This window comes from Stegodyphus dumicola, chromosome 3, assembly GCF_044657685.1.
Source record: "Stegodyphus dumicola isolate Sdum_Otavi_A_Nest chromosome 3, ASM4465768v1".
Taxonomy (NCBI): Eukaryota; Metazoa; Arthropoda; class Arachnida; order Araneae; family Eresidae; genus Stegodyphus; species Stegodyphus dumicola.
The window spans coordinates 174,428,814-174,448,033 of NC_140770.1; the positions used below are offsets into that span (position 1 = coordinate 174,428,814).

Here is a 19,220-nt window from a genome sequence, read left to right on the forward strand (position 1 = left end):
CTTGAAAATTTAGTTTCAAACTATCGGCTTGTCAAGAAAGTAATTTCGGTTTTCCATTGGGAAATAAAAACCAACTTTTTTATACAAAAAATAAATTTTAATCACTCAGATATCTCCTATTCTGTTCGATGATCTACTGCCAACTGTCTGGTACCTTCATGATACCGCGCTCTCAGAACTTCTGGTCTTTATCAACAAAAGCTCAACCAAGCGCGATTTGAAGTCATCGTTAGTACTGAAATTTTTTATTATTTCATTTTATTTTAGTATTTATTTATTTTTACTATTTTACTATTTTATTTTGTACCATTTAAGAAGAAGTTTTGTAAGCTTCGAAATAAGTGAATCCGATGGTGCATGGTCGGGGCTGTATAGGGGATGCCAAATCACTTCCCGAACAAGTTCCAATAATTTTGTATGTGTTCGCTAAAGATGTGTTGTCATGGTGGAACACAATTCTTGTGCGATTTGCCGGCGATTTGCCGATTCTGGCCTTTTTCTCTTTTATTGTTTTGTCCAGTTTCGCAAGTTGTGACTAGTAAACATCTGAGTTGATGGTATGGTTGCTTGGAAACAACCCAAAATACACAACACCTTTGTAATCCACCAAACTGAGAGCATGATCATTTTCTGATGCAGTTTAGCTTTTTGTATGATTTGTGCTGATTAATCATTTTTGGACCGTAATCTTTTTCGATTAATGTTATTTTAGACGATCCATTTTTCGTCATTAGTGATAATTCGTTTCAGAGAAGAGTCGATTGAATTACGTGTGAAATGCGTATCGAAAATATTGACTTTTAGTGAGAAAGGAATTTCATTCAATTATAACGAGTGCAAGACATCTGGGATTTTTCAATGGTTGTGTGGGAAACATAAACCTTTTGCAGACTCTCAGTAAGTATATGACGATTCGATTCAATTAAGGCTTTAATTTTTTCATCACCAACTCTAGAAAATCTTACAGAACGTCGATCATCTTTAAGTAAAAAACCTCCAGAACGAACTTTTTAAACCAATTCTGACACATGGGTTCTGTTAAGCAATCAACACCATAAACTTCACGTATGTCTTTGTAAGCCTCAGCCACTTTCTTGCCTTCATGGGAAAAAAAGTAAAATATGTCGAAAATGTTTATTTTTGCACCCCATATTAAAATTATAAACTAATAGTTGTAAACAAAAATACACGGAATTTGTTTCAAAACCAACCTTCTGTTACCGGTACTGGATTCAGAAATATATGTATGTATGTGAGTATATGTGCGTATGCGTACAAACACATACGTACGTACATATATACATGCATACATACATTGATTTCTGAATCCTGTCCCGATAACAGAAAAGAAGTGTCGCCTGCCAAATCTCAATAGAAAAAACAGCTATTATATTGACAGAAAAATAACAAAACGGACATAACGCTATCTAATTGGGCAAATCTAGAAAACTTTCTTGCTAACCCAATACTTTCTGTAAAGAAATTAACAAAAAATATATTTCTACGCAGTATTAGACTATAAATATCCTTTGGTTTCGCTATGTGACAAATGTAATAGTGAGCATCTCGTCACGTTTCTAGTGAGCGTCTCAAGACGATATTTTCGAAAATATTATTAAAATTTCAGAGGTTTAATTTAATAATTATTAATTTGCTCTTTCTTAATAAGTCAAAATAAATTAGCTTAGCAATGATTGGTGATGTCAAGTGCTAGAAAGGAGCATACTAAAAAATTATTATTTTCTTCCTAAATACTTCTGAACTAAGATATTCCAAAAAAATTAATTTTCTGCATTAAATCAAAATTGTGAGTTTTAATCAAAGCAATAAACGTATTTGAACTGCCTAAAAATCGCTCTGTTATAGGTCGACCTCGTCAAACGCAACCTTGGCTGGCATTCTGCCAAAACATATAGGATCTTCCAGAAGGGGTGTTAGTTACGTGCCTGAGGTTGAGGAGGTCACATTGAGAGTTCGCTCTTCTCCGGAAAGAAGGAATTTAATATAGAAGGAGGAAAAGTCTGGTGTCAGTTTTTCTTTCGCATCGTTATTTCATATTCGCAGAAAATAAGGGCGAAGTTTCGCACTGATGTGTAGCGCTGAAAACCGAAAATATTGAAATAATGCAACTATTTAGTTTATTTATTTAGTTTATTTAAGACGTAGTCCAGCCCACCTGACGAGCTATATAATAGAACTACATCTTTTAGCGGAAATATTCTTTGTGTAATTTTAAAAAAAATAAAAAAAAAAGAAATGAAGGTCAATAGTTATCTATTCCATTTCAGCGGTGTCTCCCCTACTCGTAAGTGATTTAGCTTGACATTTGCCAAAATTGTGATCTTCTAATCAAGAATAACATTTTTTTCCTAAAATTATTTTCCTTTTTTCCTAAAATCCAGACATTATGTGTATAGAATAACAGTGCTTTTTCTCAACATTTTCTTTCTATAGGGTGTGTCATCTAACTTTTGGAATTTAAACCCGCTATAAAAAAAAAATAAATAAATAAATAAAAATGAATATTTTTTTCAAAATTATGAGCTTATAGATTGGACATTTTGATTTAAGAATGAAACACAGCATCATTCAAATGACTGCCACGGCTGGCTTGGCAGTACCCCATCCGACCAGCCCAACTTTTCGGTACATTTCCGATTGTTTGTGTTCCAATCTCATGAATGGCAACTTCTATTTCGTATTTCAAGACATCAGTCGTCTTTGAGTGGTTAGCGTAACACTAATTCTTAAGGGTTTCCCCCCAAAAAAAGTCCAACGGGGTCAAAGTGGCTTTCGGTCCGGCGGCATCATTGGGCAATTTTTCTTCGAAACGATCAAGAAGGCGCCGTTACTGTCATTATCGAACGTTATCGTGCCATGCTAAACGAATTTTTCTTTCCAAAAATTGAAGAGGATGACATGGGTGACATTTGGCTTCAACAGGACGAGGCAACTTACCACACAGCTAACGTAACCATCGATCGTTTGCGCACTGTTTTTGGAAATCGAATAATCAGACGAAATGCTGATATTAATTGGCCGTCTCGGAGCTGTGTTTTGTCCCCGTTGGATTTTTTTTTTTTTTTTTTTTTTTTTTTTTTTGGAGGGGGAGCCCTTAAGGATAAGTGTTATGCTAACCACCCGGAGACGCTTGAGGCCTTGAAACAAGAAATCGAAGTTACCATTCATGAGACTGGACCCCAAACAATCGAAAATGTACTGAAAAATTGGGTTGATCAAATGGGGGTAATGTCAAGCCAGCTGTGGCAGACATTTGAATGATGTGTTTCCTTCTTAAATGAAAATGTTCAATCTTTCTAATAATTAAAAAAAATATTCATTTGTAGGGTTTATATTTATTTTAACTAACATTTATTTTAAGTTTAAACTATCTTTCCTGTTAAGCCTTACTTTGCCCTGGAATTGCCAATGCCAGAGTATGTAAATTTTTAGTAGAACGCGCAAAGTATTCAAATTTTAAACAGAAGTAATTTGAGTTAAATAGAAGGGAAACGAGTTCGTAAGTGTGCTTTCTTGCTTCACGAGCGTGAGGGTGGCTAGGTAGAAATTGAAGAACCGCGCGTTTCGGCCTGTGTGCTTGCCTCGACAGATAGTTGAATCTTTCAACTTAATATTCAGAAAAGTTTGCTGAAATATCAGCTGTATCTTAGAACGCGGTTAGGTTAGTTACGTTTAGAGAGCCTCGTAGGTAGTAACTTGTTATTATTCATTTTTTTTAGTTTCTTATTTTTATTTTACCGCCGGGTCGGCGTAGTTTGTGAGCGTCAAGTGCACGCATCTGTAACTTCTAAAGTAGAATAAAAAGGGAGTTAAACCCCTTCCTAAGAGTTTTGTGTACTTTCCAGTTCATAGCAGTCACTACTATTGTTGCGTGTAGGTTGGGGCCGCGCAATATCACACATTAACCGATACAAATTCCAAAAGTTAGATGGCTCACTCTTTATTTGATGCTCAATTTTTAATACACTCTGTACAAAAGGGTTCAGCGCTCCCAAATTTTGAGCGATGTTTATTGTGTAGTAAATCTTTATTAAATCAGTCTTAAAATGTCAGATAAACAAAACAGTATATATCTTTAATACGAGTATTTGAAAATTTTAACTGTATGAATATGCCCACATATGTACTTGAAACATTTTCAGTGTTTTGTAGTATTTTGTGTTTCTAATCTAAGCAATAACCTCTAAACTTCTATAGAACATTTCTTCTTATTTATTAATAATTATTTTTGCAGGTCTGGAAACCTTTAGCCAGTTAGTGTATCAAGACAAACGCGGCATTGTAAGAACACTTTACTTTTTTTCTTTATTATTTAGTGATACTTCGAAACTTAAAAAGAGGTTTAACACAATATCTAAAATTGATCAAAATTAAAATAAGAATTCCTAGTACAAAATCTAAAACTAAAAATGAAAACGAAAAAGGGAAAAATATATAAGCCAATAAAAATATAGAAATATAAATTAATCTTCCTTTACCTGAAAGTCCAATTCAGAACTCATCAGGGAAAAATAAATTAAAGCATCACATAAGTCTTTCGAAAGAATAGATATACTGCTTTATAGGTGACTAATAAACAAAAAGCAGTAACTAGAGTTGTAACAGGGTGTGTTGCTGCTTAAATAAAATAATTCTTATCTAAGTTACGTCTGGGAAACCATCTGCGTTACTCAAGGATTTCGAGTGTCATTGGCTACGTGTGTTCAACATATGTATGCAGTTGTCACCTTCTGTAAGGATTTTATTTGAGATACAATAAGCACCGCTTAATATGATCATGTTTATCCGCGACTATTTTGATAACTTTAACTGAATGATGAAATTGAACGATGAGAAAAAATATCTTTCAAAACAGCAGCAGAATTTAACAAATTTAATGTAACAATAACAAGAAACCTATAAACAGGTACTTTCAAATGAGTTTTCATTAGGTGTGGTGTATTTAATTATTGCAAAGCACACTAGGGCTATCTGCCTAAGAGGAGGGATGCCTTCGTGGAGGACTTTCTAAGGGAAACTGGCTCGTATACACGTTACACACGGGAAAAACCACGAAAACGCCCATGCAGCCAGCCCGTTCGCGGGATTCGAACCTCGGACCGAACTACCAGTGTTCAGCGACTTTACCGCTCGGCCGCTGGTGGGCTGAGTTTTCATTAGAAAAATACAAAAGTTTATGAGCGGTTCGTAACGTTTCTAGAAATTATTTAACAAGAGCTGTACCTTTAATCTTAATATTCGGACGGCATCCCTCATTCAAAGAAAACTTGTCAATGTAAAATATAAAATTAGGAAAAAAAGACGCCTTACTTTGGCATAGATGTTTTCAAAGAATATTTTTTGCTCCTGAAGAAGATGGACTAGTGTTACTAAAAATTTACGTCAAATTCTTCTTTCTTTACCTAATTGTAAAAGCTTGACTGAAATCGAAACCAAGCTATTTGATTATTTGGCGATTTAATCCTTCACTTGGCGACATTGCTCTGTCACTCTGCAATTTTTCTTGTTCAATTCAGCATAACTGTCAAATCTATTTTGATCTCTTTAGAAATTTATCTTTTATTTGGACTGAGGAAAGTAGTAGAAGTAGCTAACTTCTCTACATATACGAGAGCTAGTTTATGAAGCGTATTAATTCCATATGTCTGACAATTAAATATTCGGAACTGAGTCCTGCTACTATAAACACGGATTACTTCAAGGTAGTAGTCATATTTGAGAAAATGAGTAGTCTGTTTAAAAAATTAGGGTGTCCGAAAAGTCTTTCCCTGATTACATAAATTGATAACTCAAGCTAGAAGTAAGATACAAATATGAAACTGGTGTCTAATTGTTTACAAACTATTAAATTTTTTTCACACATCAGTAAACTTCCACATGAGCACCCTTGGTAGCACGCAGCACATCTAGGCGATATTCAGTTTCCGTCCACACATTAGCCAACATCACTGGAGGAATCGATTCAACGACTGTGGTTATCCGTTGCCGCAGGGTTTCAAGATCTGGTGCACGTGTTCGGTAGAAATACCCTCATATGCGGTCAGGTCGTAAATTTAGAACCCCATTTTTCACAGGGGGGCTGAAAAGTAGGGAATAATCTTGCTCGTGGTCTTGGGGGTCGTTTAAACATCTAACTTCTCTACATTCAGTTTTATACAGAGGAAAATACAAATTGAATTCTTCGAATGAATGCAATTTTGTACAATGAAAATGTATTACTTAATGATAAACTGTAAGATAAATAACATCTTTTTTAAAGCCATAGGTGTAGAAAGACAGATATTTGTTACACGAATGAATTTGTAGTAAATATTGAGTGTTTCATTTCGAATGCTATGTTCCATGTATGCGAAGTAGCTGAGTATGTGAGATAATAGTCATAACCGAATGGCTTTCAACCTTTTCACGGCTAAGGACTGTTTCTCAATTACATTGTGGTCGCTGCTTTTTGGTTAATTTTCTAATGACATATAAACAATAGTTGTTTTTATTTGAGACTTATGAATAAAATAACGCAAACTAGACTGCAGAAAATTCTTAAGAATGAAGTTAAATAATACTGAAAAATACATTATTGATGCACTTTTGTGTTTTATATGTAGTAGTATTAACTACTACTATAATCCTTAAATGGAATCCTTAAACTATATATATCTATGTATAGGTATATATAAATGGAACCAAATATAGAACAAGGTATAAAATATCTTTATTATACAATGTTCATTACCATACGTATATTTACGTAATATCAATATAAATAGTTAGTTAGGTTTCGTACATATATAATTTATTTTTATATTTTGTATTTTTTTTATTAGATTCAGGTATTGTATACGTATCTGAAGTTTAATTTGTTCTCTTTTTCGGTTACGACTTTAAGTGAGAAAGAATTGTTAGGGCCTTCATAGGGATTACATTATATACAATCAGTTAGGATCCGACTTTTCCTTTCTTTTAATCATTATATATATTGAAATACTACTTGATAAGTATACGTAAAATATAGCAGTTTTTTAAGCTACTTATTTATATATCTATTGTTTGGTCTGGTTTGTTTGATTATAGCAAAGCATTCGACGGTTATTTGCCTAAGGGTAAGGGTGCCTCGTGGAGAACTTTCTAAGCAAAACTGACTCTTATGCACGTTACACGTGGGGAAAACCTCGAAAACGCCAATACAGCCATCCCCTTCGATCCGGATTCGAACCCCGGATCGACCTGCCAGAGTTCAACGATTTTACAGCTCAGCCGCTAGTGAGCCACACACACACACACACACACACACACATCCACACATATACATTAAATAGTATTTACATGTCGTTTATAAAGTATAATTGAGTGCAATTTAATCATAAAGAGAAAATATTTTCTACGGAATTACTTCACTTCGTAGACTTTTTGCTAAGCTTCACCATATTTCTTAAAGAGAATCGCAACGCTGATTCCATTTCCTAGCCCTTTATGTATCTTATTTTTTTTTTCTACACTGAATTATATTTAGAAAATTATTTCACTTGGTTATAGCTGAAAATGCAGTTTTTTTATTGAAGAATTTAAGGGTAAGAAGAGAATTATGCCCTTTTCTAATTATTCTTGAAGCATTTAATTTTTTTAAAAAAAAGCGCACGTTAATACGGATCACTGAACTAAAGTGCTCGATACAAGACAGATTAATTAGCTACTAAATTTTGATTTTCGTTGGGTAAAAATGAATTCATCTGCATTCTATAAGAAAGTAAATATTCAAGATATGTTTTTTTTTTTTTTTTTTTTTTTTTTCGATTCTCGCAGTCATAATATTTTTCTTAAGTATTCAGCTAATTCATATTCAAATATTCCAATCCATTACAATAAGTAATAAATCGATACAGTAAATAAATAATTAAAATCAATTAAATGGAATTTTAATTGATTTTAATTGCCATTTTCCCTCTGATAAACCCCTCTTTAGAGTTCAATAGCAGTCGATCAGCTTTTGTCAGGGTTCATTTTTCTTTATGGTATGCTTACGTGATATATGTATGTATTATGCATTGCTCATACTCGTCAATTGCAGCTTTTAATATTTCTTGGAAAAAAATCAATATGAGAATCCAGAAAATGATTCTTAGCGACGCTAAAACTATTATTACTAGGCACTCTCATCCCACAGTGTTTAAAAAAATTCCCATTGTTTATAGGTAGATTCTATGCTCATATTTTAGTCTAAAATTAAAAGCTGCGAGTCAAAATTAAGGGGGTTGCTCTTAGAAAGCCTCAATTAGAAGTAGTTATAGAAAATGTTAATCAATTCAGAAGTCAAACAACAAAAATCAGCGTTATATTTACAAAATTTTCACAGGACTAGTTTCGATGGTTTTACCGAACACCACCATCTTCAGCTGCAAAACCAAAAAAAAAAAAAAAAAACTTATAATTATAATAACTTATAATATAATTACACTGTTAATCAATGCTTATAATCTTACGGATTAAACACTTATTCCTTATTTGATCACGTGTATGGCAAACAGATATTCGTCATTCATAAAGAAAAGAAAGGTGAATCAAAATGAATTATATTCTTGTTTTTCCAACTGCAAAAACATCTTAAGATACTATCGGATTTAATCTTTAAATTATTCCAGTAATAATCAGAACAATGGGGGCCATTATTCTTAACTATAATTTACTAATGCAAATCCTATTTTGGTTTCAAATGGCTTTCATTAATTACGTTAATGATATACTGATATACTGATACTGAATGAGACCTAAAAACATTTTTTTTTAAATATATCTCCCCTTATGATCCTCGACACAGCCGTTTACTTTCCCCTTCCGTAATTAACGTCAGTCTCCTGCTGTTGGCCGCATTTGCCAAGACACCGTTCGGTAGACCTAGTCCTTGACATAACCCCATAAAAAGAAGTCTAATGGGGTTATGTCAGGAGAGCGTGGAAGCCAAACCGTTGGCCCATCACGACCAATCCATTGCCCAGGAAAGGTCATATCGAGATAGGCACGGACGTCCAAACCCCAATGAGGCGGTGCACCGTCTTGCTAAAACAAGACATCGGGGTGATACTGAAGCAGCTGAGGAACAGCATATAGTTGCAACATGTCCAGATACACTGCAGATGTGATGGTAGCCTCAGAGAAGCTTTTTGGTATCTGTAATTCACGTGAGGCCCTGCGCACCGATTTCTTCGGACTTCGCAGAAAAGACTGTCTCACAGCTTCCACCCTGTCTGTTGAGGTTCTTGGTCGACCAGACCTCGGAAGATCAGCAACCGATCCTGTGTTCTTGAACTTCTCATACAAGGCTTTAATGCTCTTGACATCAGGTGGATTCCTTCCAAACGTTATCTGGAAGTGTCTCTGCACTGTGGTTGATGATCGTGTCTCATGGTACCACAGGACACATTGTGCCTTCTCCTAATTGTTAACATGACTTCTTGGGCACTGCACCTCATCCACTACTTACGTATTGCGAACCTAAAACAGAAAAAAACTTTGATAGTTTGTAAACAATTCGACACAAGTTTCATATTTGTATCTTACTTCTAGCCGAGTTATCAATTTATGAAATCAGGGAAAGGCTTTTCGGACACCCTGGAGATTAAACTAAACAGAAATTTCGTAGGATTTTCATCGTTGCTACCTGAAACTATAATTCTTCTGCACTAAAGATAGTTTATAATACTTGTGCAAGCAAATATGGAGGATATTCCTCTTAACGTAAAACCATCAGTTTTTTCCAATATATCTTAACTTTTTTTGAACTAAACAGACTTCAAATTTGTTGGAATGTGAACATTAATTGGAAATAAAAAAATCTGATGTGTACACCACATGACATCCTTGTACGGAATATTAAATTATACGCATTTTTTTCTTCAATTTCATTTAAATTGATTGGATTGAATTAAATCTACTTCGTCGACAGCGAATAAACCACAATATAATAAATGCACTCTTTAAAATTCACTGTATTTGTTTACTATAACGACACTCTGAATGCACAAAATTTGTATCATTTGAAGAATTATCGTTGCCACAGGTTCTATTCAAATACTATAATAAAGCTAAAACGATGTATGAAAGAAATTAAGAAAACAAAACAGAAAAGAAACAGTTTTTCATAGACGATTTAGTATTTCTCATTCAATTAATTCAGTTCTCACTTCGCGACAAGGCAAAAATACACATAAACTCAAAATATCTGCATTAAAAATTGCGAAGTAAATCTTAAACACTTATCTCCTCGAAAAAAATTCCAGAAAGAATTAAGCATGATTTAATTCGCAATAATAAATGAAGGCGTTATTTTTGGGTTGCGAAGCTTAATCTCTCTAGATTGGCAACAAATCTATAATTCTGCTGTTTCAAATGTAAACAAATATGTCCGCCATGTTATTTAAAACTTAACCGCACTTAAACAGCGTTTAAATTGTTGATAATTGTACAAATATTGCTTCCAGAATTACGAAAGGCATAAAAACCTAAACAGAAAGATAAAAACAACATAATTCAATCACTTTTAAAGCAAAAAATATACAATTTACAAACATATAAGAGTAAAGAAACTGAGATCACTGAGCCGGGTAACAGAGTGGATATATATATAAATATATTTATATACGTTTGGTGCGGCTGATTGCAACCAAAATACGAGGTGCACATCTACATGTTTTAGCAGTCCTATATACAAAATTTCGACGTTCTTGAGGCTACTCGTTTTTCAGTTATGCGAGATACGTACGTACATACGTTCGTACAGACGCCACGAAAAATTCTCTTCACAATTAATTTTAAAGCAGTTTTATAATCTTTTGGAGGAAAAGAGTCTTTTATTCTGTCCTTACGTACAGATATCACGCAAAAACATCGTTAAATTGCATTCGATAGCGGTCAAAATGGATATTTTCGTTGAAATATGTTGCCTGAAACTTTTCGCAATTACAATACTTTCTTTTTACTTCGTATAAGGAAGCAGAAAGTATGGCGAAGCATTATTAGTGAATCTGGCTGTAGCATATCAGCCTAGATACCTTAATCAATGATTTCTAAAATAAGGTGATTGAGATGTGATGCTAAGTGCGTATGGGCTGTTCAATAAATATAACTCATTTATGTTATTTTATGTTATTTTCACATACGCTGATACTGTTGAATAAAATGTTATGTAACTCATTCAAAGAGGTGTAGAGCATTGTGTGTAATCAAAACAAATGAAAATATAAGCCTGGCAAGAAGTCTGGGGACATCAGATGATAGTTCGCTGTCTCTGATTTAGAAGGCTTGAGAAAAGGCATGCAACAAAAAAGATTAAAATTAAATTTTTTGAATGAAAACGCAGCCTTAAAATTTGACCATTATCTGCTTCAACAACTGCACTTAAAACATTATCCTGCGTCTCATTTAGGATAAAAAACTGTTTGCAACAACTTGCGTCGTAAGAAAGGCGCGATTTTTTCCGTTTCTTAACCAATCCACTGTTTCTATTGAAACTTATCTGAACAGGGTTATTATGAAGTAAAATGTATCCTTCAAAACAGAAATGGAATTTAACTAATTTAATGTAACTATAACAAGAAACATATAGTTATGTACTTTCAACAGAATTTATTAGCAAAATAACAAAAGTTTACGAACTGTATCTAGATCTGCATAGTAATCCAGGAAGGTTACATTCATATGAGCCATACTGGGTAGAATCTGCACTAAATATAATCGACATTGCGTAGGATCGATATGGTAAAGAATCGACAATGGTACATGACTAACATCGGCATACGATTTTCACCAGTTACTGGCTTGCCATCGACATAATAAAATAGAAATTTTTTGATAGCAATATCAGTGGCAGGATTAATGCATATTTGTCACAGGCATACGATCGACAGTACGTAGTGTCGATATCAGCGTAGCATCGACAAAGCGTAGGAATGAGGGCAATGCTGTAGCCAAGGATTATATAGAGCAGTACATAATCAGAGAGAAAAAATTTTATTAAATTATTATTTTTAGGATACTGCGTAAGATCGACACCGGTGTAAAAACCGATACGAGCATAGACTCGAAACTAGTTTTCGAAGTGCCTTTTGTGTATCCTGTGCTGGCAGAGAGGCTGTCGGTTCTATGTTTCATGGATTCGCACTTACGTATTAACTATTAGTTATTAGACATGCATATTTACCATGTTTTCAGGTTAGTCACCATCTCAATCAGGTTCCTCTGGCATTTTTCTGCTCTGAAATGAATCACGTGAATACTTATGCTCAAATTTTCTATGCACCTATCATCTTCATCTATTCAAAAGGAAAACAACAGTAGAGTTAATCACATTATACTCACCTAATGTCATTTTTTAATTACTTTAATCTACCATGCTTATAAAAACATAATCCAGGCGTAATTCGAAGTGGCTGGCTCTCTATATCACGTGACATAGTGGAAAAATTACACATGAGTGTTATTTGTTTCCAAACTTGCATGTGGTAACAATTTCAAGCAATAGTGCTTTGTCCTTTTGAGTTTGGACTAAGCAATTTTTGTTTGATATTTATGTACGTACCTTCATATACAACGATAATAATAAAATTCATAGGAAATATGCCCTCCTGTAGCTGAAATGACCTCTAAAATGCGCTTACTAGTTTGTGCAATTTTTTTTCCCGTTCTTTTGTCGTACAATCCATTTTGTTAAGATATTCCGTGAGAATGGGCCACAAATCTTCGATCCGATTTGAGTGATGCGAATTTCCAGGCCAGTCCAGCAAAATAATTTTATTTTCCAACATGGGCTTTCTGACATAGTGGGAATTGTGACATAAAGCCGAGTCATGTTGATATGTCCCTGCAAAGGTTTTCAAGAATGGCACAATTGTACGTTTTGAAATTTCTATATGCTTCGATGATTTCATCATTCTATCAACAAGAACTAGAGTTTCAGTGTAATCTGCAGTGAAAAAATCCACAAACATTTGTTTCTGAGTGTATTTTACGGTTCATCTAATATGTTGAGTTTTATTGATTCACCCTTGCGTCGTAAAACAATGTTCATGGTTACACGTCTAACAATGTTAGATAATGTAACCATGAACGAATAAACGAGTATCATCGCCAAAAATACCTTTCTCTAGTCATTTGTGGTCCAAGATTTGTATATTTTAGGCCCACAATAATCTCTTTGCTTTATCTGACGTGTTTTTTAATCGTCTTCTTCACCTTCCGACCAGTACTGAGAAGATTACGCTGCACGTTTGAAGGTTCAATATCAACAACAGATAACAGATCTCTTTTAAGATCTTCGCTAATTGTGTTGTATTAATAACGCCGTTTCGGAGCCAAAATCAATCAGTCTTTGGAAGTTTTTTCCATGGATATGTAATTTATTAAAGTACGATAACTTCTGATATTTCTTTAGGCGTTACATCCATTTTTATTACACTAAAGCGAAACCAAAACATTGAAAAGTATACAAAGCTAACTCCCTCTTCTGGTAGAAACAGGATCAAAAATCTAGCATTAATCCAAATTTATTGTCTAAGCCAGTTCCATGCAATCAAAAGAAAACATCAAAATGCCATTAAGGCAGATAAAACTGCTTTGAGGGACCTGCTGACGCCAGCTGGTAAACAGCTTACAATTTTGTGAAAAAAATCGCTTTGTCCGAATTCATTCGCACTCTGTCCATCTATCTGGTCAACTTGCTTCAACTTAGCTTGTGTTGTCTTAGACGAACGAAGTGATGAGATGGATGAGGAATGAAATGACCTTGTATGTTTAAATGACGCAGAATTCTTAACGAAAGGTGTAAAAAAGAACGCTAAAGCATCCTATTTCAGATGGCAGACAATACTTGCATACGTCTTTGTAATCCAATGATGCACCAGCCTTTCCTTTATCACCATATAACCCTAAACATGGCTGCTCATTAAAGGACGAGCTTTAGTCAAACCATTTTTTCTGCCACTGAAGTCAAATAGAGCCTCGCTGTCGAAAGCACTTTTGCAGTTAAAATTATATAAACTGTAGTTTGTCTTCGAGCACGGTTATAAATAATAATTATTATTATTTTAATACATAGTATCAGGTTCAATGCTCCTTCTAACCTTCTTCTGGAACATACAAGGACCTGACTCGGAACGGAGAGCTTACTAAAGCTATGTTCACTAATTGTGGTAAGTAGACAGGATACAGACGAAGGGTATACAAAACCCTTTATTTTTCTCTATATACAATAACTTCCGTACTTCGGAATACACTGACCCTCCACTCGGGGTCTAACGTAAAAAAGTATAAAAATAAAACTAAACTCTAATTTAACTTTAGAATAATACACGTGGAAGATTGGCCTTATAATAACAGGAAGCGTATGTAGCACAGAGACTGTGAACACTACAATACGTTTAATTTATCAAGAGGATTAAAACCTCTGGCCTGGAAGGCAAATAGCAACTGCGTAACTTCTAAGGTAAGCGGCCTGCTTCGAACTCACTGCTTCCTCTCTCTCTCTTGGCAAAAAGGCCACACTTAAGTACTTGGCGTTCGCCAGACAAACTTTGCATAAAAACCTTCACGCTTATAATTCTGGCCGGAAGTAGAAAATAAGAAGTGATAGTAAAGATTTAAAATAAAATAAACGTTAGTAAAACTTAAGATCCTTACAATAGTATGAAAACAGTTACCAAATTTCCTCGAGTATTTCCCCCTTTTATAACCAATTTTCCAAAAAGAAGAAGAGAAACTTATGCGAACAGTATAATTTCCCAAGAACGCAGTTAAAGTAAGAACATACCAAATGGCAAATAGTTATGTATAAACTATTGGTGACTATCACAAAATTTTTTTTAAAGAAAACTATATTCCATTAGGACTTCATAGTAATATTAAAATTACAATATCTGACGAAAATGACATGTGCTGCTTACTTACATTGTAAAGACCCAGGGAAACCTCACGTTAATGAGAACTGACCGCAGTTTGGAAGAGGGAGATTAGAGAAACGATGGAGAAGGACCGCACAAAATGCCCGGATTTAAAGAGCTCGTCCACATCAGCAGTAATTAAGACTACAATGAGCTGGAACGTAAGTAACAGAAGTAAGGTGAAATCACATGTTTATAAAACTTCTCAAGTGTGTGAACACGGGCCACATCTGAGTAGCTTAACTATGAATCTGCACAAAACACAAATAGATGCAAGGAAAAATGAAATGAATGAAATGCCAATACAAAAAGTGCAAATGCAAACTGAGTATACTCAATGAAAATAAAAATAATCAAGAGAATACAATTTACCAATAAACTAGCCCTTGCAGGAAAAAACTATATATAATAGAGAAGGGGAAAGCTTTGAGAAATATTTTGTAAATTTTCAGAACCTAGCGCGGAAATGCTAGGGAGAGGGAAATATGTGAAGAAGTACGGTATTTTAAGTTCAATTGTAAAACATTTATATTCTTTTATTTAACTAATAATTGCTGATATAGCTTTGGATATGTAGAACGTATCCTTGTTTACATTATAGAATCCAATATCTTTGTAAAATGAGGCTGCCTGTACGTATATATTTATGTACGTACAGTACGTGAAATTACATACTTTTTAATATCTAAACATATATGTACAGGTAATAAATGTTACGAATAAATTGAAATTGTGTGTATATCCGAAATGAAAGCTGGAAATTTAAAATATGTGATGCCATTCATTTTTAGCAAAATATTTTTAAATATTGACATAATACATATGAATGTGCTTAAATAATATTGCACAATTTACCACCAGTTCAGTTCAGTGTGTGTAAATTTTCTGAGATATTTGAAGTTATCTTATATGTAAAGGAATTTGCCTTTTGCTCAAAAAACCTAAATGTTTTAAATTTTACAAACATTAATATGTTGTTCTCTTTCTCTTTAACCAGCTTTTGATCAATTCCTCAAAAATAGAAGATGAACCCAGATACAAATATAGAGGAATGCTTATAGATACCGCTAGACATTTTCAACCAATCAAAACCTTGAAAAAGAATTTGGTAAGTATAATTAGTCAAAGTTACTTGGTATGTTATTTTAATTGGTTCTCTTCTGAGCTGTTTTTAAAATGAAAACGATTGATTTTTATTAATTTTTATTAATTTCTATAACTAAATAAATATTACCAAACAAAAACGTCCGTGTCCAGGACGTATATCAAGTTAGACGTATATCAGAGCGGGCGTATACAGAAGTATTACTGTATATTATTTCACTTAATCTTGAGAAAACAAAATTGACAACAGTATCGAAACGAAAGTATTATTATACCGCCCGCTGTTTGGCTATTCTCTGTGCTTGCACGGTCTTCATTTCAATAAGCTTGAGACCCATTTGAAATGATCAGATCAAATTTTTGTCATCAAAAAATAGAAATTTATGAAGATGCGAAAATATAGTTTTTTTTACCAAAAGAAAACCTGCTCATGCCCTAATATCAGGAGGATGTTAAACTTCTTTTTAATTTCGTAAACTTGACATTTGAGTTAAAATTCAAACATCTAGAGATTAATCTTTTTAGACATGAATCTCCAATTGTGTCATTCAAACTTGAATTTGCTCATGTGTTAATGTTAGTGGATACATTTAAATTGCTATTCAAATGTCTAGAAACTGTTGCATCTGAGCATGAATCTTAAATTGCCCATTATCTTATAGCTAACAGCTTATTCTATGTGCTAAGCACAACGTATATGCCTCTTTGTCCTTGAAAATAGATACGAGAACACCAAGGGAGACTTTTTAATGATCTTTGTATTCCAACCTTTATAATACTTAAAGCTGCACACTCAGAACTTCCTTTATTAAACTGATGTGTTTTCCACTGCCCTTGAAAACACCAAATTTCACACATTTCTCTTCCTTGTTTCGCGCGAGACTTTTTCTGATCATAAAGAATTTCTCAGTAGGAATGTCATTTCACTTCTTAGTGGTAATGGCGTCACGCAGTTTTAAATAGTTTGCAGAATAAAGTTAGAAATTTTTAAAAAAATTTGAAAGCTTTCAGATTTTATATTACACCCAAAGGGGCTTTTTTTCATTTACTACCATATACACGTTTCAAGGACGTTTGAACTAACGCCCCTTTGGGCTAAAAATGTTTAAAAAAAGCATATCTTTAGAATTTCCGATAGACAGTCTCCGCGCCTGGAGATAAAATTATTTTATTCCGCACAGTGTGTTGCTACTGCTTGCATTGAAATCGTTGAATTTCTTAATCAAAAATTCTTTAAAGTTTAAAAATATGAAATAAAGCAAATTCCAAATTTAAGATTTAGGCTTCCAGGTGCCCGTCGTCGGGTGGAGTACTATGGCATTCAAAATTTGGTGGCTCTTTTTTAGGTATCGTTGTTTTTTCACAGTGGGAGAAATAGACATACGTTCATGCAGATTCTTCGTTATTTAATTTCTTAAAGTATAATACTTGGTGGCAACAATCTTAAAAATGATGCTGCCGTTTATAGTGATTAGACGTAAAATGCTGTTTCGAGACTAATAGCCCTTCTGGGCTAACGCCACTTTGGGCTGAAAAGAAAAGAAAATATGTATGATTCTTATGTTAATTAAACAATTATTACAATTTTGATCAATTTTGATCTTTACTTCTTTATTCCGTATTCCTCATCAGAATGAATGCAAATTAGTTTTAAGTGTATTTAAACTGAGAGATTTGGATCTTAGATAGAGAGAGAACTTACTTCACTCGTGTAACTAGTTAGGTCTTGCCATTTCCATCTGAATGTAATTATCTCGAATTTGCATTCTCTCCCAATCGATTGTTTATAAGCTTACACGCCGGCAATGTTAGTTGAGCCATTTTGTAGTTTACTTTATTGCCTTAGTCTTAGACTACTTTTATTAACGTTAAAATCGAAGTACTTTTATTGATTAATTTACATTCCCAGAAATAGTAGTTTATTCGTAGCCCATGTCGTACCAATTATGTTAACATTTCAGTTTATAAAAAGATTGTTTAGATTTTTTCAAATCTTTGTCTTACTATTTGAGAATATGAGACATAGCGATATCTCGCTACTTATCTCCGGCCTCCTTAGCATGCCTTTTTGGTGTAGTGGTCAGCACGCTCAGCGCATATGCGAAAAGTCCGTGGTTCAAGTCCAGCGAGGGCATTGCTCATTTATCATATATCCTGCTTCGACATAACCTAATGTCTCTACAGTGGCGCCCGAACTAAAAAAGTTGGGGAATGATGATACTCCACCACCAGGATTTGGCGACTGGGTCCTCTAATCCCCAATTGCCCTTTAAAAGGGAATGTATATAAGGTATTTCTCCCACCTTCTTAACATGCCTTTGTGGTGTATTGGGCAGCACACTCGGCGCGTATTCGAGAGGTTCGTGGTTCGAGCACCTGCGAGGGTATTGCTCATTTTCCATGCATCCTTCTTCGAAATACCTAATGTCTCTACACTGTTAGGACTCAAAACCAAGTGTAGCTCAAATACAATCTTCCAAAGACAATCTGTATTATGCATTTGTTCCCGTATACTTTTAAATTTTTAAAAAGAATTCTTAAACCTGTTTTAGAAAATTCTTAAAATAACTTATCGGGAAGAGCGAAAAATATCAGGCCACTTACTACTGGACATTATCTGACTTTCATTCGAATTTATCCCAAGTTTTCTTTTAATGTATAATTGTATTTTTCACTGTGTTACAAATTAGAGAGATAAGCTTGCTATATCGATTGTGAAAGATCACACATAGGAACGATAATTTTACCAAAAATATTAAATTTTTCAACTCGTAGAAGATGCGGAATGATCTAATAGCTGAAATTAAATTACTGTGAAATATAAATAATTAAATAAAAATTATTTAAAATTAGCCAAAACAAACCTTATTTTGGTGAAGGTTTTGAATTTATAAGGTAGTTTCTCCCTCCTTTCCGCATGCCTTCGTTGTGTAATTTGAAGCATACTCGACGCGTGTTCGAGAGGTCTAGGGTTCGAGTCCCGGCGAGGGACTCGAACCCTAGACATCTTGGAAAAAAAAAAAACCTAAACTCTGTCTATTTCGAAATTTATCAGGAAAATGCCTCTTCATTAGGAGTAAAAACGAAATTCTGTCGAATAGGAGGAGCAACGAAGATATTTATATCGAAAGCAATGGACGAAGGAAAGAAAACACGAACTTAGAGCCATATGCC

At 34.0% G+C, this 19,220-nt stretch overlaps 1 protein-coding gene across 1 annotated transcript in view; it reads left to right on the forward strand.

Moving 5' to 3' along the window:
* LOC118199009 (beta-hexosaminidase subunit beta-like) overlaps positions 1–19,220 on the forward strand; it is a 115,259-nt gene that overhangs the window by 28,701 nt on the left and 67,338 nt on the right. Inside the window, exons 4-5 of the mRNA XM_085813645.1 lie at positions 4,256–4,302; positions 15,940–16,050. Coding sequence (XP_085669771.1) covers positions 4,256–4,302; positions 15,940–16,050 — 158 coding nt within the window. The remainder of the gene's footprint in view (positions 1–4,255; positions 4,303–15,939; positions 16,051–19,220) is intronic.